At 29.6% G+C, this 21577-nt stretch overlaps 3 protein-coding genes across 3 annotated transcripts in view; all 3 read left to right on the top strand.

Annotated features, from left to right (window-relative positions):
- The first annotated feature begins 1873 nt into the window (after positions 1 to 1873).
- Positions 1874 to 2970, top strand: LOC121113744 (uncharacterized). Its single transcript, XM_040707598.2, has 2 exons — positions 1874 to 1983; positions 2053 to 2970. Exons 1-2 carry the CDS (start codon positions 1972 to 1974, stop codon positions 2818 to 2820), a joined length of 780 nt encoding a protein of 259 aa, XP_040563532.1. The 5' UTR covers positions 1874 to 1971; the 3' UTR covers positions 2821 to 2970.
- A 5527-nt stretch (positions 2971 to 8497) lies between these two features.
- LOC121132210 (uncharacterized) overlaps positions 8498 to 21577 on the top strand; it is a 33993-nt gene continuing 20913 nt past the window's right edge. Inside the window, exons 1-2 of the mRNA XM_071894132.1 lie at positions 8498 to 8635; positions 8705 to 9469. Of these exons, the coding sequence (XP_071750233.1) occupies positions 8624 to 8635; positions 8705 to 9469 (777 nt within the window). The 5' untranslated portion in view covers positions 8498 to 8623. The remainder of the gene's footprint in view (positions 8636 to 8704; positions 9470 to 21577) is intronic.
- Positions 15142 to 16287, top strand: LOC121113743 (uncharacterized). Its single transcript, XM_040707597.2, is given in 3 exon segments — positions 15142 to 15302; positions 15372 to 16089; positions 16092 to 16287. Coding segments are annotated over 3 exon segments (777 nt in total). The 5' UTR covers positions 15142 to 15290; the 3' UTR covers positions 16139 to 16287.

Genomic DNA, 21577 nt, shown 5'->3' with positions numbered 1-21577 from the left:
AATCGTTGGAACCGCCGCTTTGCTCTTGCATTCGATATTGTATGTGGTCTACAAACAGCATAATTTTTTTGGCTACCTGCTCCACCTTTTAACCTTAGTCGTACCTTGATACTAAAGAATGTATCGAATTGTTTATTAGCTTACTTTCATTTTGAAACGCTGTAACACAAAACTGGCTTCACAAACACAGAAATGTAAAACAACTTTTTTTTAAGTGTACAATTAACCTAAAGCATACTTTAAGCTTTTTTGATGCAATCTATGGACCGTGAGATATAGGTCACTAAATACAGCTTGTGATAAGTGCTCAGAACTTTTTACTTAACCTAATATTTGTATCTTGAATTTAAAATATTATAATATATCGTTTAAAATAATAACTTTGTCAAATGACCCGTAGAGACAATCTTTGTACAAAAATCAATTTTAGGTCTAACTTAATTATGAAAAATGGTATTTTTTTATTTTTCCAATGTTGAAACTATTTAGGAGAAGTAAAAAAAATTCAAATATGGGTAAAGAAGTATTTTTTTTTAGGTTAAAATTGAAAATGGGTCAATTTGACACGTAACACAATACGACAAGATAGAATACAAATTTAAAATCAGTCCATAAATTTTGCAAATATAAAGTAAAATGAAAATATAAAATTATATAAATATTGCACACACACAATAAATAATATAAGTACATTTTTTAGATCTCATCCATTTTTTGGTAATTAATTGTAATTTTTCGAACAAATGAAATAATTAATTTTCAATCATTGTATCTTAATCTAAAAAATATGTTTAAAAAAAATGGTATATTCAGAAAAATAAGTATGAATGAGACTTCTGCTTCAGATAACTATTATTATATGTCAATAAACTTGCCCATATTTGTTCATTAAGTTCATATTGAGTACCAAATGGGATACGCATTGCTTATAAAAATTAAATTATTTTTATACACAAACCATACCCTAACCTTCATATGGGAATCTGCAAAATTTGTGTCGATGTTTGTCAAATACTCTAGTAAATACTATAAAAATTGCAGTTCCAAATCTAGAAAAATGATACCGTAAGACCCAAATTTGTAATGGAAATGCCCAGGTTTTCTTATGATTTTCATCTGATAGAGGGATAACATTTTTGGGAAGAGCAAATATCATTAAAAAATATTGTATAAAAATCTATGGAAAAATGCTATGAAAAGTTTTAAAAATAATTTTTTTAATATTTTTTTAAATATTTTTATCATAAAATATCTTTTATATTCCCAATCTTTTTAAAAGTAACAAAAAAATGTTAGAAGATACATAAACTTTTAACAAAATATCAAAAATAACTTTTTATAGATGAAGGTATCAAAATTTGATCATAAATACACGATAAACATGGGTAACCTTTTCTTCCAGAAATTATTACAAGTATATAGGAGTAAAATCCAAAATATGATTACCATGTTAATTGTGAACATTAGTAGTCAAATAAATCTTGTCAAGGGATCTTTAAAACTTAATATATAACAAACTGAAAAAAGAAAATAGATTAAAAAAACTAATATTTTGTAAAGTTTATATTTTTAGACACACATCTGCCCTGTATGCATCGAAAAAATAATAATTGAAAAATAAATGATGAAAAATCAAACAAATATATCATTTTTATTTTGTTGGTTTAATAAAAAATTGAATGATTTCATTCTTGATATACCAGTATTTTTATTTAGAAAAAAAAATCGTAATCCAAGACTTGCACTTTTTCACAAAAAAAGAAATATTACAAAAATAAATATATAACTCGATAGGGTGGAGTCATTCTGTAAAATATCTACTAGTAGTTAATAATATGTACTCCGCACTTATTCTAAGAGAGTAAGTATGCATTGTAATTATTAGTTATCTTCGTTGAATAAAATCCAAGCTTAAAATCAGTTGTGATCATACACTCATTCGTTTAGCATCTCAAAAAATAACATTCCAACATGAAATCTTTTGTAAGTAATAAGAAATGATTGTTTCAAAACAGGGTTGCATTTTATGGTTTTGTTTTTTTCATTTTCTAGACGGCTTTAGCAGTCCTCTTGGTCATTGGATCATCCACAGCCTCATACCTTAGCCCCTACGTTGGTAGTCATGGATATGGTTATCCCGGATATGCTCCATATGCTGTTCCTGCTGTCAAGATCCCCGCCCCAGAAAAGACCGAACTTAAAGTAGAAACAATCGAGGCACCCAAGGCTGTAGACTACGCTTATGCTACTCCTTATGCCACTCCTTATATTGGTGGATATGCTGCCCATCATGCTGCTCCCTATGTCGCTGGATATGCTGCTCCTTATGTTGCAGGATACACTGCCCACCATGCTGCTCCCTATGCTGCAGGATACGTTGCCCACCATGCTGCTCCCTATGCTGCAGGATACGTTGCCCCCCATGCTGCTCCTTATGCTGCCGGATACGGTTACCCTGCCAGCTCTCAATTCCACTCCCAAGATGAATTCGGCAACCTCAAGTTCGGATACTCCAACATCAACTCCGCTAAGCACGAACATGGTAATACCTATGGAGGTGTTGCTGGAGGATATCAATATGTTGATGCCAACGGTGTTTTGCAATCGGTCTCCTATGTTGCTGATGGTCTTGGATTCAGAACTGTCGACTCTAGATTGCCAGTTGCCCCAGCTGTTCCCGAAGCTGAACCCCTTGTCCAAGCTCCCGCTCCAGTTTTCGAAGGAAAGCAAATTCCTGACACCCCTGAAGTTGCTGCTGCCAAGGCTGAGTTCCAAAAAACCTTTGATGAGGCTGTTGCCGCTGGTGGAGACTGGGATTAAATGATATTTACTTCTTGATATCAAACCAAAGCTATATAAAAATTTTTGATCTCTGATGATAAGGAGAATTTCATTCTGTACTTTTCTTTATTGTTGTATAAAATATTTTGAGATGAACATAGACGAAATATAATCCAAAAGATAGAAAAATTGTTGCCCAAAAAATGGATTAATTAACTTAAAATAAATGGTATGTATTTTATATATGTATATCTACATACATATTTATAAAAATGTCAAAAAAAAGAAAAATGTTTACTTTGATATCAGTATCAAATTACAATTGATCTGTTGGTAATATAAAAATTGGTCAAATATAAAGTAATTATAAAAATACTAGAAATCCAAAGACAGTATCTTTTTACGATCATCTGTGATATGATTAATATCAATAAAAGTAAAAAGGTGCTCAAAACATATATATGGGGGTAGTTGGCACACGAGAAAAATTGGTGTTTTTTTTCCAATTTCCTTCAAGTTTTTTACGTATTCCATTGTCTGTCAACTAAATAAGACTAAACTAGGCAGTTTAAGACCCTGTTATTTTTTCATTTTTTGATTCTCTTTAAAAAACTTTTCATGAAGATGTTTACAGGGATAGTATTTTATACAAAAATATAGAAATTCTAAAATGCAACATCTTTTATATTTAGTTAAGGATAATCTGGAAATGATTAATTTTCAATTTTGTAAACGATCTTATCAAATTTAGTTATTATTTAATAAATCCAGTTACATAACTGTAACAAACTACACGAGTTTATACTATTTACATTTCTAGAGTTATTATTCCTGGAGTTATTTGTGTTTTATAATTTTCAAATTTCAAATAATGAAAATGAAGTGAAAATAATGGTTTTGTATATCAACTATGATTTTCCTAAATGACTGTAATAAAACTCAGAATCCATATTTTTGGAGCTATTTGTTCGAGTTTTCAACACATTGGTTCCTATACAGGATAATAACAAACACACGTACTATGGGGAGTATTCATGGAAGCATTCCTGAAGATAGGGTTTGCTTCTTTTCTAAATCTGCCAGGGGAAACTGCAAATCATTTTTTGTCTGAAAATTGTGCCACAGAAAAATACGGGGAAAGAATAGTGGAAATGTTATACGGAAAATATATAATAATTTTAAGAATAAGCAATTTTGTTTTTCTTTATATTGACCCCTACCAAAAAAAAAAAAAATCAACTATTTTATTACAAAAGTTTTTATGATTTTTATAAATTTAAATGTACGAAAACTCTATTACTGCTTGACATGCTAAAATATTTAGCAACTTAGAAGATCGTCTGCAAAACACCTTTGACATATGCTAATTAATAACTTCCATTAACACTATCTTGGTTATAAAATTAGTCTCATTCATAATAAAGTTAATGCTAAAATTTCCTAACTTAAGGTTTCTAAATTCATCTTGAGTATGGTATAGTATAGTTGATAAATTTTGTTTTCTTCAGCCTTTTTTTCAGTTTCCTCAGCATCCTTTTACGATAAGAAACCTAGTTTCTAGGATTTAGTGCAGGATGTAATTCTACATTTGGAGCAGCTGTATATCAAATTTGTAATCAAGATTGATAAAATATCCTAGGATATATCAAATAGACAAGATAACAGTTAATAGTCCATATTAAAATCCTCAGCAATGAATGTTCGTAGTCTGTTTATTGATCTGAGATCTTCAAAAGAGTGATTTAATCGATATCTTAATATTTGTATAAAATAGTTTTTACATTTAAAAAATCCATGAATATAATTTCTTTGTTTTCCCTATCAATGTATAACTTGTCCAAAAAGTTTGTACATTATTTATTTTTAAATGTTCGAAATATGAGGTCCTTAAGATATCAAAATATTTTTTTAGTCTATAAATATCATTGAATAATTTAGCAAAATTAGAAAAAATATAAAATGATAATGATATCATCTATATAATATAATTATTTATGAAAACTCTATATCTACGCTTACAAAAGAACAATAAGGGACGTTACATGAATTAGAGATTTCCGCCTTATCCGTTCTTTAGCACCAAACAATTCAAACGATTAATACCAAAATGTTGTTTACTCAAATAAACAAAAAAAGTACTAATTTTTGATTAACTTTAAATGAGAGACCGTTTTATAACCTTTATTAAATAATCTTTATATAATTTAGGAAAGATCCTTCCTAAACATTCATCCAGAATACTTTGTAACAGCCAATAGGATCGTTGATATTCAGAGATACAAACATACATGGGCGTACACAATCCCTGTTATATTACATTGGAATCCCTCAAAATTCCGCTTATTTGAGCATACCTTAAGAAGAAGAAGAGATACACCCATTTGATGTTTTTGTTCTCCAAACTGCTTCATAGTCTGGGTTGAGAAGATTCAGGTATCGAAAAAGTGGGGAGAGATCGGTAATGATAAATCCGTTTACAAACTTAAGGGAGAAGTGTATGAGGTATTGCCTTGCCACATCTAGTTTTACTTTGTACATTTTGTAAGAAGTCCTACTACCATTTCTTTTACGTATGTGATATCGTTGAACCTGTGACAAAGTTTGTAGATAAAAAAAGATGGATGAATAAGGGCTTGAACTCTATAAAGAATTCTTGCTAGTTGTTATGACTACTAAGACTCGATCCCATTTAAAAGCAGACTCCATCCTTTCAAAGATTATATGTAAAATTTGCCAGAGTAGAGTATATGTTAAAACTCTCAAGACATCCAGCCTCGGATCATTTAATTGATACACAATTTATAATTTTGAAACATCTTTAACTAAGAATATTATTTATTTTTTCGTTTACGCTATTAAGGAGTAAGAGTGTAGTTTTGTGTGTTTCTTTTTGTTGTTGTTTTAAAGTTTATTTTTAGTCATTGTGGTTGTATTTTTGCATCTTTCTTCTTTCTTTTTGTTCCATCGGATTCACACTTTGAATCCAGCCAGCAGAGATGGAGTTGGAGCCATTTTTGGTGGAATTGGATTCAGGAGTCAGAATATTTTTACCGACTCTGACTACAAAAATTATTATAATTTATGTAAACAAAATTTATTTATAATCTAAGGCTTATATTCAGTATTAGTAAAAGTTATTTTCTAAATGGTTATAAAGTATAGCTATTAAGTACTGTTAATTTATTATAACTTATTTGGTTAACTAATTTATAATTTTACTTCACACATTTCCAGCGTGCTTTATAGTCATACGATCACAATTGCCAAACACTTCTAAATTCATTAATTATACTTGTGAATAGGCAATGTCATCAGATAAAAGTGTAATATTGCAGTGAGATGTTGTTTATATTGTCCTTCCTCGGTTACGAGTACATTACTTTTTTTCCAAAACTTATGAATGTATTAGCAATAGATAGATTGATCCATTTCATTTCTTATTCATCTAGTTAAATATCGTATATTCCAAATATTTCCTTTATACATAGCCCAATTATTTACTGTATATAGCTAATTTTAACCTAGCTAACCTTTATCTATAAATTAAATCTATATTTAAAGTCCATAGACTCAAATGACTCAATAGTACTTTTAATTGTCTATAAAATATAATATTAAAAATACTAATTTGTATTGGAGTCGGATTCGGTGACATTTGAAATACTGGAGTCGAAGTTGGAGCCAGGAATTTTATATACCGACTCCGCAGTCCTGCTTTGGATGCTGGAATTATATATTGTAACTTTGCCATAATTTTATGTCTGTTGTGTGTGTATCTTTATTTCATTTTCACACTGATATGAATGAATAAATGAAGGAAGGAAGAAAATAATAAAAATATAATTTCTATTCAGCTAAATTTTATATAATAAGTCAGAAACTTCTGTAAAATTAAAAAAAATTACTAGAACATTTTTGTAGGAGGAACTTTTATACAAATAGGACCTCCGAGGTCGTTTAAGGCAAAGGGTAACGATGGTTAATGTATTATTTTATCATATAAAAAGACTTAGTTTATTTAACACAAAAACTACATCCATAAACTAGAACACTGATCAACTTCCTTTTAATAGAGACACAATTTGCCTGAAAGGAAGAGATTTACCACAATTTAAAGTTTCAACTAACGTTCCTCTTGTAATTTAATGGGATAGTAAAATGATTTCTAGTCCTGTAGGGAAAAAGAAGGAAGATTGATAGACTGCCCATATCTATTTCAGGGAAAACTGATTAAAGGTGACAGTATTGAAGGCATGCGTCTTGACACGAAAAATTCTAAGACTGATAGGAATGCTGGAACTCGTATCGTCTATAAGATATTGCAAGATAAATCTTGTACTTTGTGTATAAACAGAATATTATTGAGCTTATATTTGGGTCCATTTTTCAATCATGTTTAGGATTGACATTTTTCCCAGAGATTAAAATGCTCAAATCCTTACTTTTGAGCGATTCAAAAGTATGGAGTGGGAGCTATAAAGAGAGTCAAGATACTTTTGAGATACTATAAGTTGTTAATGAACTTGCGGAGCGTGACGGGCGTCATGTTCAAGGAGAGCAGTGGGTTATGAACATCTGAAAATCACAACTGCAATTTGATATCCAAGATTTCGATGATCATACAAGTATGTATCAAGATTCTAATAAAAAGAATCTTTTAATTATTATTTTACAAAAATAAAAAAATGCAAGCAAACATAAAAATATTATTAAGTAAATATTGACTTACAATAAGAAGTGATATGGGTTTCAAGGAAATATAAGTACTAATCATTTAACCAAATAAACCTTAATTATAATAAGATTTTCTTTTTTCATTTGATTTCATTTTACATTCATAAAAGACATATTTGGTATTCTCATCACCAAAACATGAATTTCAATTAGGAGTTTAAGTGTATATATATTTGATCTCTTGATGCTAAAAAATGGAAATGGAAAAACTTATAAACGAGGCTTGAATTCATTTTAATATTTCCAGTACATACAGATACAAGTTTTCATGAATTATATTTTACTAAAAGTTTCTTTATGGATGAGCATTAACAGACTTAATATTTGTACAAAAATGTATTTAAATAAAATTGAAATATCCATAACCTGGCAGACAAAAATGTTTCAAATCAAAAGATGACTTGTCAAAAAAAGTATATACAAGTATATCTATTTATTAAAAATATATTATAAGATAGGAATTTGAAATTAGATTAAATAAAACCTAAATTAAGGACAAATATTTAAATATACATTTATTTTTTCTTCAGAATAAACATTTGAGTAAAGTCTATGAATATATGATTTTCATTTATTTGGATGAAAAATCTTGAAGACGTCAATCGGTTTTGAAGCTTTAATGTTTAACAAACTGAAAAAAGAAGAAAGTTGTTACAATTTCACCATATTTGAAATTTCTTTCGTTGACAATATCCTCTCTGAATGCACCAAAACAAACACAATATGCTCATTGGTCACTCACACAAAATTTGGAAGATAAGGTGATAAAAAATAAAATATTTGAAATGATAGGTTTAAAAATTTGAATAATTCCAATCTTGATTTATTATTATTCTTATTTTCATAATGAAATATTGAATCGCAAATCCAAGACCTTCTTAGTTTCACACAAAAAGAAACATGAAAAAAAAAAAATATATAACTTGATAGGGTGGAGTCATTGTGTAAAATATACCACTAGAAGTAAATAATATGTACTCCGCACTCATTCTAAGAGAGTCAGTATATACTGTAATTATTAGTTATCTTGTTGAATAAAATCCAAGCTTAAAATCAGTTGTGATCATACACTCATTCGTTTAGCATCTCAAAAAAATAACATTCCAACATGAAATCTTTTGTAAGTAATAAGAAATGATTGTTTCAAAACAGGGTTGCATTTTATGGTTTTGTTTTTTTCATTTTCTAGACGGCTTTAGCAGTCCTCTTGGTCATTGGATCATCCACAGCCTCATACCTTAGCCCCTACGTTGGTGGTCATGGATATGGTTATCCCGGATATGCTCCATATGCTGTTCCTGCTGTCAAGATCCCCGCCCCAGAAAAGACCGAACTTAAAGTAGAAACAATCGAGGCACCCAAGGCTGTAGACTACGCTTATGCTACTCCTTATGCCACTCCTTATATTGGTGGATATGCTGCCCATCATGCTGCTCCCTATGTCGCTGGATATGCTGCTCCTTATGTTGCAGGATACACTGCCCACCATGCTGCTCCCTATGCTGCAGGATACGTTGCCCACCATGCTGCTCCCTATGCTGCAGGATACGTTGCCCCCCATGCTGCTCCTTATGCTGCCGGATACGGTTACCCTGCCAGCTCTCAATTCCACTCCCAAGATGAATTCGGCAACCTCAAGTTCGGATACTCCAACATCAACTCCGCTAAGCACGAACATGGTAATACCTATGGAGGTGTTGCTGGAGGATATCAATATGTTGATGCCAACGGTGTTTTGCAATCGGTCTCCTATGTTGCTGATGGTCTTGGATTCAGAACTGTCGACTCTAGATTGCCAGTTGCCCCAGCTGTTCCCGAAGCTGAACCCCTTGTCCAAGCTCCCGCTCCAGTTTTCGAAGGAAAGCAAATTCCTGACACCCCTGAAGTTGCTGCTGCCAAGGCTGAGTTCCAAAAAACCTTTGATGAGGCTGTTGCCGCTGGTGGAGACTGGGATTAAATGATATTTACTTCTTGATATCAAACCAAAGCTATATAAAAATTTTTGATCTCTGATGATAAGGAGAATTTCATTCTGTACTTTTCTTTATTGTTGTATAAAATATTTTGAGATGAACATAGACGAAATATAATCCAAAAGATAGAAAAATTGTTTCCCAAAAAATGGATTCATTAGAGAACCTCACCCCATTAATTAACTTAAAATAAATGGTATTTATTTTATATATGTATATCTACATACATATTTATAAAAATGTCAAAAAAAAGAAAAATGTTTACTTTGATATCAGTATCAAATTACAATTGATCTGTTGGTAATATAAAAATTGGTCAAATATAAAGTAATTATAAAAATACTAGAAATCCAAAGACAGTATCTTTTTACGATCATCTGTGATATGATTAATATCAATAAAAGTAAAAAGGTGATCAAAACATATATATAGTTGGCACACGAGAAAAATTGGTGTTTTTTTTCCAATTTCCTTCAAGTTTTTTACGTATTCTATTGTCTGTCAACTAAATAAGACTAAACTAGGCAGTTTAAGACCCTGTTATTTTTTCATTTTTTGATTCTCTTTAAAAAACTTTTCATGAAGATGTTTACAGGGATAGTATTTTATACAAAAATATAGAAATTCTAAAATGCAACATCTTTTATATTTAGTTAAGGATAATCTGGAAATGATTAATTTTCAATTTTGTAAACGATCTTATCAAATTTAGTTATTATTTAATAAATCCAGTTACATAACTGTAACAAACTACACGAGTTTATACTATTTACATTTCTAGAGTTATTATTCCTGGAGTTATTTGTGTTTTATAATTTTCAAATTTCAAATAATGAAAATGAAGTGAAAATAATGGTTTTGTATATCAACTATGATTTTCCTAAATGACTGTAATAAAACTCAGAATCCATATTTTTGGAGCTATTTGTTCGAGTTTTCAACACATTGGTTCCTATACAGGATAATAACAAACACACGTACTATGGGGAGTATTCATGGAAGCATTCCTGAAGATAGGGTTTGCTTCTTTTCTAAATCTGCCAGGGGAAACTGCAAATCATTTTTGTCTGAAAATTGTGCCACAGAAAAATACGGGGAAAGAATAGTGGAAATGTTATACGGAAAATATATAATAATTTTAAGAATAAGCAATTTTGTTTTTCTTTATATTGACCCCTACCAAAAAAAAATCAACTATTTTATTACAAAAGTTTTTATGATTTTTTATAAATTTAAATGTACGAAAACTCTATTACTGCTTGACATGCTAAAATATTTAGCAACTTAGAAGATCGTCTGCAAAACACCTTTGACATATGCTAATTAATAACTTCCATTAACACTATCTTGGTTATAAAATTAGTCTCATTCATAATAAAGTTAATGCTAAAATTTCCTAACTTAAGGTTTCTAAATTCATCTTGAGTATGGTATAGTATAGTTGATAAATTTTGTTTTCTTCAGCCTTTTTTTCAGTTTCCTCAGCATCCTTTTACGATAAGAAACCTAGTTTCTAGGATTTAGTGCAGGATGTAATTCTACATTTGGAGCAGCTGTATATCAAATTTGTAATCAAGATTGATAAAATATCCTAGGATATATCAAATAGACAAGATAACAGTTAATAGTCCATATTAAAATCCTCAGCAATGAATGTTCGTAGTCTGTTTATTGATCTGAGATCTTCAAAAGAGTGATTTAATCGATATCTTAATATTTGTATAAAATAGTTTTTACATTTAAAAAATCCATGAATATAATTTCTTTGTTTTCCCTATCAATGTATAACTTGTCCAAAAGTTTGTACATTATTTATTTTTAAATGTTCGAAATATGAGGTCCTTAAGATATCAAAATATTTTTTTAGTCTATAAATATCATTGAATAATTTAGCAAAATTAGAAAAAATATAAAATGATAATGATATCATCTATATAATATAATTATTTATGAAAACTCTATATCTACGCTTACAAAAGAACAATAAGGGACGTTACATGAATTAGAGATTTCCGCCTTATCCGTTCTTTAGCACCAAACAATTCAAACGATTAATACCAAAATGTTGTTTACTCAAATAAACAAAAAAAGTACTAATTTTTGATTAACTTTAAATGAGAGACCGTTTTATAACCTTTATTAAATAATCTTTATATAATTTAGGAAAGATCCTTCCTAAACATTCATCCAGAATACTTTGTAACAGCCAATAGGATCGTTGATATTCAGAGATACAAACATACATGGGCGTACACAATCCCTGTTATATTACATTGGAATCCCTCAAAATTCCGCTTATTTGAGCATACCTTAAGAAGAAGAAGAGATACACCCATTTGATGTTTTTGTTCTCCAAACTGCTTCATAGTCTGGGTTGAGAAGATTCAGGTATCGAAAAAGTGGGGAGAGATCGGTAATGATAAATCCGTTTACAAACTTAAGGGAGAAGTGTATGAGGTATTGCCTTGCCACATCTAGTTTTACTTTGTACATTTTGTAAGAAGTCCTACTACCATTTCTTTTACGTATGTGATATCGTTGAACCTGTGACAAAGTTTGTAGATAAAAAAAGATGGATGAATAAGGGCTTGAACTCTATAAAGAATTCTTGCTAGTTGTTATGACTACTAAGACTCGATCCCATTTAAAAGCAGACTCCATCCTTTCAAAGATTATATGTAAAATTTGCCAGAGTAGAGTATATGTTAAAACTCTCAAGACATCCAGCCTCGGATCATTTAATTGATACACAATTTATAATTTTGAAACATCTTTAACTAAGAATATTATTTATTTTTTCGTTTACGCTATTAAGGAGTAAGAGTGTAGTTTTGTGTGTTTCTTTTTGTTGTTGTTTTAAAGTTTATTTTTAGTCATTGTGGTTGTATTTTTGCATCTTTCTTCTTTCTTTTTGTTCCATCGGATTCACACTTTGAATCCAGCCAGCAGAGATGGAGTTGGAGCCATTTTTGGTGGAATTGGATTCAGGAGTCAGAATATTTTTACCGACTCTGACTACAAAAATTATTATAATTTATGTAAACAAAATTTATTTATAATCTAAGGCTTATATTCAGTATTAGTAAAAGTTATTTTCTAAATGGTTATAAAGTATAGCTATTAAGTACTGTTAATTTATTATAACTTATTTGGTTAACTAATTTATAATTTTACTTCACACATTTCCAGCGTGCTTTATAGTCATACGATCACAATTGCCAAACACTTCTAAATTCATTAATTATACTTGTGAATAGGCAATGTCATCAGATAAAAGTGTAATATTGCAGTGAGATGTTGTTTATATTGTCCTTCCTCGGTTACGAGTACATTACTTTTTTTTTCCAAAACTTATGAATGTATTAGCAATAGATAGATTGATCCATTTCATTTCTTATTCATCTAGTTAAATATCGTATATTCCAAATATTTCCTTTATACATAGCCCAATTATTTACTGTATATAGCTAATTTTAACCTAGCTAACCTTTATCTATAAATTAAATCTATATTTAAAGTCCATAGACTCAAATGACTCAATAGTACTTTTAATTGTCTATAAAATATAATATTAAAAATACTAATTTGTATTGGAGTCGGATTCGGTGACATTTGAAATACTGGAGTCGAAGTTGGAGCCGGGAATTTTATATACCGACTCCGCAGTCCTGCTTTGGATGCTGGAATTATATATTGTAACTTTGCCATAATTTTATGTCTGTTGTGTGTGTATCTTTATTTCATTTTCACACTGATATGAATGAATAAATGAAGGAAGGAAGAAAATAATAAAAATATAATTTCTATTCAGCTAAATTTTATATAATAAGTCAGAAACTTCTGTAAAATTAAAAAAAAATTACTAGAACATTTTTGTAGGAGGAACTTTTATACAAATAGGACCTCCGAGGTCGTTTAAGGCAAAGGGTAACGATGGTTAATGTATTATTTTATCATATAAAAAGACTTAGTTTATTTAACACAAAAAACTACATCCACAAACTAGAACACTGATCAACTTCCTTTTAATAGAGACACAATTTGCCTGAAAGGAAGAGATTTACCACAATTTAAAGTTTCAACTAACGTTCCTCTTGTAATTTAATGGGATAGTAAAATGATTTCTAGTCCTGTAGGGAAAAAGAAGGAATATTGATAGACTGCCCATATCTATTTCAGGGAAAACTGATTAAAGGTGACAGTATTGAAGGCATGCGTCTTGACACGAAAAATTCTAAGACTGATAGGAATGCTGGAACTCGTATCGTCTATAAGATATTGCAAGATAAATCTTGTACTTTGTGTATAAACAGAATATTATTGAGCTTATATTTGGGTCCATTTTTTAATCATGTTTAGGATTGACATTTTTCCCAGAGATTAAAATGCTCAAATCCTTACTTTTGAGCGATTCAAAAGTATGGAGTGGGAGCTATAAAGAGAGTCAAGATACTTTTGAGATACTATAAGTTGTTAATGAACTTGCGGAGCGTGACGGGCGTCATGTTCAAGGAGAGCAGTGGGTTATGAACATCTGAAAATCACAACTGCAATTTGATATCCAAGATTTCGATGATCATACAAGTATGTATCAAGATTCTAATAAAAAGAATCTTTTAATTATTATTTTACAAAAATAAAAAAATGCAAGCAAACATAAAAATATTATTAAGTAAATATTGACTTACAATAAGAAGTGATATGGGTTTCAAGGAAATATAAGTACTAATCATTTAACCAAATAAACCTTAATTATAATAAGATTTTCTTTTTTCATTTGATTTCATTTTACATTCATAAAAGACATATTTGGTATTCTCATCACCAAAACATGAATTTCAATTAGGAGTTTAAGTGTATATATATTTGATCTCTTGATGCTAAAAAATGGAAATGGAAAAACTTATAAACGAGGCTTGAATTCATTTTAATATTTCCAGTACATACAGATACAAGTTTTCATGAATTATATTTTACTAAAAGTTTCTTTATGGATGAGCATTAACAGACTTAATATTTGTACAAAAATGTATTTAAATAAAATTGAAATATCCATAACCTGGCAGACAAAAATGTTTCAAATCAAAAGATGACTTGTCAAAAAAAAGTATATACAAGTATATCTATTTATTAAAAATATATTATAAGATAGGAATTTGAAATTAGATTAAATAAAACCTAAATTGAGGACAAATATTTAAATATACATTTATTTTTTTCTTCAGAATAAACATTTGAGTAAAGTATATGAATATATGATTTTCATTTATTTGGATGAAAAATCTTGAAGACGTCAATCGGTTTTGAAACTTTAATGTTTAACAAACTGAAAAAAGAAGAAAGTTGTTACAATTTCACCATATTTGAAATTAATTTTTTTAACAATATCCTCTCTGAATGCACCAAAACAAACACAATATGCTCATTGGTCACTCACACAAAATTTGGAAGATAAGGTGATAAAAAATAAAATATTTGAAATGATAGGTTTAAAAATTTGAATAATTCCAATCTTGATTTATTATTATTCTTATTTTCATAATGAAATATTGAATCGCAAATCCAAGACCTTCTTAGTTTCACACAAAAAGAAACATGAAAAAAAAAATATATATAACTTGATAGGGTGGAGTCATTGTGTAAAATATACCACTAGAAGTAAATAATATGTACTCCGCACTCATTCTAAGAGAGTCAGTATATACTGTAATTATTAGTTATCTTGTTGAATAAAATCCAAGCTTAAAATCAGTTGTGATCATACACTCATTCGTTTAGCATCTCAAAAAATAACATTCCAACATGAAATCTTTTGTAAGTAATAAGAAATGATTGTTTCAAAACAGGGTTGCATTTTATGGTTTTGTTTTTTTCATTTTCTAGACGGCTTTAGCAGTCCTCTTGGTCATTGGATCATCCACAGCCTCATACCTTAGCCCCTACGTTGGTGGTCATGGATATGGTTATCCCGGATATGCTCCATATGCTGTTCCTGCTGTCAAAATCCCCGCCCCAGAAAAGACCGAACTTAAAGTAGAAACAATCGAGGCACCCAAGGCTGTAGACTACGCTTATGCTACTCCTTATGCCACTCCTTATATTGGTGGATATGCTGCCCATCATGCTGCTCCCTATGTCGCTGGATATGCTGCTCCTTATGTTGCAGGATACACTGCCCACCATGCTGCTCCCTATGCTGCAGGATACGTTGCCCACCATGCTGCTCCCTATGCTGCAGGATACGTTGCCCCCCATGCTGCTCCTTATGCTGCCGGATACGGTTACCCTGCCAGCTCTCAATTCCACTCCCAAGATGAATTCGGCAACCTCAAGTTCGGATACTCCAACATCAACTCCGCTAAGCACGAACATGGTAATACCTATGGAGGTGTTGCTGGAGGATATCAATATGTTGATGCCAACGGTGTTTTGCAATCGGTCTCCTATGTTGCTGATGGTCTTGGATTCAGAACTGTCGACTCTAGATTGCCAGTTGCCCCAGCTGTTCCCGAAGCTGAACCCCTTGTCCAAGCTCCCGCTCCAGTTTTCGAAGGAAAGCAAATTCCTGACACCCCTGAAGTTGCTGCTGCCAAGGCTGAGTTCCAAAAACCTTTGATGAGGCTGTTGCCGCTGGTGGAGACTGGGATTAAATGATATTTACTTCTTGATATCAAACCAAAGCTATATAAAAATTTTGATCTCTGATGATAAGGAGAATTTCATTCTGTACTTTTCTTTATTGTTGTATAAAATATTTTGAGATGAACATAGACGAAATATAATCCAAAAGATAGAAAAATTGTTTCCCAAAAAATGGATTCATTAGAGAACCTCACCCCATTAATTAACTTAAAATAAATGGTATTTATTTTATATATGTATATCTACATACATATTTATAAAAATGTCAAAAAAAAGAAAAATGTTTACTTTGATATCAGTATCAAATTACAATTGATCTGTTGGTAATATAAAAATTGGTCAAATATAAAGTAATTATAAAAATACTAGAAATCCAAAGACAGTATCTTTTTACGATCATCTGTGATATGATTAATATCAATAAAAGAAAAACGGTGCTCAAAACATATATATGGGGGTAGTTGGCACACGAGAAAAATTGGTGTTTTTTTTCAATTTCCTTGCCATTTTACATTAGGTGTGATTCAGTACTTAGTGGAATATCCACATATTAGCATTACGTTTGCTAATGCTCTTTGAGAACAGGTAGTTCACCCAATCTTGAGCTGATACACTAATTATAATTTTAGCATTGGGATAATTTTTTTCACATAGGTTAATTTTTTTTAAAGTAAAGGTCAGTGATTCAGATATATATAATAGGATGTCAAGTCAAAAACTAGATCTAGGGCAAGCTGGTAGACGCAAGTTATATTTGATACCTTGCATTTTTTGTAAGTTAAAACAGCACACTCTTCAAATTTTTGTATGGAATTGAGGTCCAGAGACTTCCTAAGCCCCTCCTTTGCTTCTATGGTTGTATGTTTTGGGTCCTTTTTGTGATGAAAGACCCGCTATTTCTTCCAATTGCAATTTTTTTCCCTACAAAATTAAAGTTGTTACCAAAGATATCTTGGTATCTGGCCCTGTCTATCATCCCTTCTTTGCAGTAAAGTCGTCATTTTCCTTTAGCATAGAAACACCTATAAAACATAATTTTTCTACCCACATGATTGCAGTGGGTTTGGAGTTCTTAGGGGTAATTACTTGACAAAAAAACACTAACCAAGTAAAAAATAATTATGCTTTTTGTTCGTCAAAACATTTTTTTTGTTCATATAATGTATTATACTCTTTAAATTAACCTACTATTGAATTCATAGACCGTTATTTTTTCTTTATTCAAAGTTTATGACCATTTGTATCTTGTTCTTGAAATAATTGAATTATATAAACAGCTAAATAAATAAAAATATCCATATTTACTTATTTATGTGTGTATGTGTCGATAGTTCCTTCATGAGTGTTAAAAACTTGGATGTCCTTGACTTAGGAAACTATTTTATCACCTGTTTTTGAAAAATTAAAATCAGTCAGAAATTTTTTTTTAATAAAAAAAAATCTTGTTGAAGTAACTCTTATATAAAAATAAAGTCTTCAAGTTCATTTGAAGCCGAGGAAAATGACGGACCAAACAATAATATTGCATAATTTTACTATTATTAAGTACCAGATAAAAAACTGTTTTTAATTTTAATATAAAAAACTAAAGCCTTGAGCTAGAACATAGATCAACTTGCTCTTAATAGAGACACAATATGACAAAAAGCTATTAAAAGTCAAATTTCTAAAATAATGTTCGTGTTGGTATTTATTGCTTTGGTAGAATTTTTTATCTGGAACATTTTAATTTAAAGTTTATGTTTTATAATAACCATTTAAGATAGGGTTATAGCTGAGGGTATTAAAGGCAATACTTTGACACAAAAATTAAAATAAAAGTCGGAGTGCTAGAGCTTCTATTGTCTAAAAATATTGGAAAAGAGATTATGCACCTTGTGTAAAGACCGCATATTATTGAACTTATTGCTCCAGTTTTTCAATCATGTTTAGGATAAAGATTTTCTTCTGAAGTTAAAATGTTCGAGTCATTTTTTCTCAACTATCCAAAACTACGGAGTGGCAGATTATAAAGAGGCTCAAGATACATTTAAGCTACACTAAATTGTTATTGATCAAACCGTGCGTGGAGTGGGTGTCATTGAGAATATAGTGGTTTATGAAAATCCAATGAATCACAGTAGTAATTAATCCTACAAATAGTCCAAGATCATAAATGTTTCTATCCATAATCTAGGAAACAGACTCTGACTACATTGTATTCATAGAAAAAAAATAAGATAATGCAAGATGTGGAAAATGGAATCGTCATAGCTGAGTGAGAGTAACATGAATAGATGAGCTAAGTATCTAACAATATAGAAAAGTATATTTCCAACCCTTTCACTTGACTAGATTTTGACTATTCAAAATTGGATATTATGCAAAGAAATTATGTTTAATCAACTTGAATTATATTTGCGTTATAAAAGAAAGATTACTTTTATATAAAAAATATATATATTATTCAAATGCAACATTACAGATAAAAATAATGCGCACCCTTTTTTATCATTTTTTCTACTTCTCCAATTTAAAGAAATATTAACTATTCATCAATTGCTAAAGTTAATATTTCTTTAAACTTTGAATAATATATATTTTTTTTAGATAAAAATAATCTTTCTTTTATATAAACAGTTAATTTGGGGTTATTACGGGTTCTCCAATCAGGTTGATTATTTCCATGATTTCAAATAATAAATTTTTTTGGACCTTTGTACATTATTGAAACTTGTCAAACTAGACCTTCGTTTTTTAGTTTTTTTTCAGTTTGAAATTATATTGCGAAACCTAGGATTTTTTTGCCCAAGTGTTATATATATTTAAAAAAAAATATTTGTAAACACTTTCCTTCCATACGATTCCTGCCCGTACTTTCCAGAAACTTTTGAAACTATAATGATTAAAATTAAGGAAATATTTCAGATTTGACCGACTAAAAGTGATAATGTTGCCAAAGGTCATTGTGTCATATTAAGCGCTTGGGAGATATTATTCTATTGAACTCAATGTGCGTTCGACCCAAGGTGATTCCTAGAGAAAGAAATATATAATGATATTTATGTATGTCTATGGATTTCATAAAAAAGATTGGGGAAAAAGTAATTTCGTATTTACCATCCTTTGTATTAACTAAGTATGTCTTGTTCATCATTGGTCACATCGGATCATACGATAAAGTGTTGTGAAGGTGTGAGTGTATACTCTAGACGCTGTTTGATAGTATTGCACTTAGGCGGTACAGTAGTGAATTATCGTGCGTCGAGGATGAAGATCTTACAGGGAGAAATTTGCCATTTTTAAGATCTTTATACCATAATGAAGGGAATTTTTTTGATGTTATGCTTGGATTTTATTCACCAAGATAACTAATAATTACATTACATACTTACTCTCTACGAATGAATGAGGTGTACATATTATTTACTAAAATTAGTATAATCTATACTCCACCCTATCAAGTTTAAGATTTTTTTTTCATTTTTGGTGTGAAAAAATGCAAGTCCTGGATTTTGAATTTGATATTTCTTAATTAAATAAAAATATATCAAAATTGAAGTCATTCAAATTTTTGATCATATTAATTTAGATTATCTATTATACATTTATTTAATTTTTCAATATTTTATCTTCGAAATTTTGTCTAGATTACCAAAAACCATAAAAATGTTTTTTTTATTCATTTAGTGATGATATGTGTCAAATTAAAGAAACTTTACAAAATATAAATTTGTATCATCTATTTTCTTTCTTTTGTTTGTTACATTTTCAAAAACCCTTGATACTTGACTTATTTGACCACAAAATTCTTTTTTTTTCAGAATTAATATCAAATTCATATATAGTTTCTACTGGGTTATACCTGTAAGAATTTACAAAATAAAAAAAGATGTATCTTTGTAATTTTTTGAAGCTCAAAGATCAAAAAAATTGTTTTTTCTGTACCTGTATCTAAAGGAAAGATTATAGAAATCATAAGCTCATTCTTTTTTTCAATTTTTAAGCACCAGGAAACAAAAATTACTATCTCATATAACTGATTTGAATTACATATTTTGATATTGAGAATATCAAATATGACCTTCATAAATATGATTTTTTAAATGAGGAGTATTTTAACTGTTTGAAATGGTCAAAATTATGTGGAATGCATTGCAAAATTATGAATTCAACAATAACAATTATGCTAAATTGCTTTCTTATTCAAAGTTATCAGAATATAAGCAACAAAGTTCCTTAATAATGTTTTGAAACAGTCGAGATTTTGTAAAGCAAAAACAATATAAAAAATTAAAGTATGTCATCAAATGATCTTTGAGCTTTTTTTCATATACAACTTGATTTAAATTTGTCTAGAATGCTTTAAATTTGTAACTGTAAATTTTGTACAAAGTCATAAATGATTGCATATAATAAAAAAATGAATAGCTATTATTGAGGTTTATAAACAAATTATTTTATCATTTTTTTTTTTTTTTTAAACAAAAACCTTTTAGACCTTGACCCAATTTTTATACTTAAAAATTTAGTTTCTGTTTAAATAAAAGAGATTTCTCCATTTCAAGAGTATATTTTCCAAAACCAAATGGCAAGTTGATAAACTTTGGATATATTTAATAAAACCATACAAAAAAACAACTTTTTATGTACGTATGCCTATTATAAAATTTAAGATCATGGATACAATGATAATAAATTTAACCCTATAAAAAATAATGAGCTTAGAGTGGGTGGGAGAGGGGGGGGGGATGATAACCGTTATAAATGACCAAATTCAATTTGCACCCAATATTTTTAATGACTATATATCTTGGTTTCAGTAAAGAAAAAAATTTATTGCCCTGGAGAAATCCAGATTAGGACTAAAATATATATGATTTAATAGTTATACTGTTTTTATATGACATAGTGTTGACTCAAATTAGCATTGAGGAACACCAAAATATAATTTTTGTATTAATATTAGATATTCCCATAAAGATTGTCGTTACTATTTACATTCACAAAAGTAAAAGGGGACATAACCTCCTCCCCATGACCGGTGATGTGGATACTGTGGTGGGAATTACTTTTTGATTCATCAAATATTTTAAATTTATCATCAGCTAAAATACTTGATAAAAAAACATCGTTTTAAAAGTGTATTTTTAAGAAGAAGTAATTTTTGGTGTAGGGGAGCAATTTGGCCTTAAATTCAAAATTATATTTTGGCGATGGACTACTAAGAACATTTGGGCAAAGAATGAAATTCAAAATATTTTTATATCCAATTATATATTTTATGAGTGTTCTTTTGCAGAAGAGTATTTTTTTATTAATCATATTCATTAATGATTATTATAAAAGCGCAACACAGAAGTAAATGTCAAGAATGTTTACCATTGTAATACTCTAAATAATTTAAATAATAAACAAAAACGAAAGTCATTCTAACAAAATTGTTGCTCTTAAGGGACTCACATCTT

The sequence above is a fragment of the Lepeophtheirus salmonis genome, chromosome 2, assembly GCF_016086655.4.
Source record: "Lepeophtheirus salmonis chromosome 2, UVic_Lsal_1.4, whole genome shotgun sequence".
NCBI classification, from domain to species: domain Eukaryota; kingdom Metazoa; phylum Arthropoda; class Copepoda; order Siphonostomatoida; family Caligidae; genus Lepeophtheirus; species Lepeophtheirus salmonis.
The sequence above is the reverse complement of the archived record's forward strand: the minus strand, read 5'-3'. Positions and strand labels throughout refer to the sequence as shown.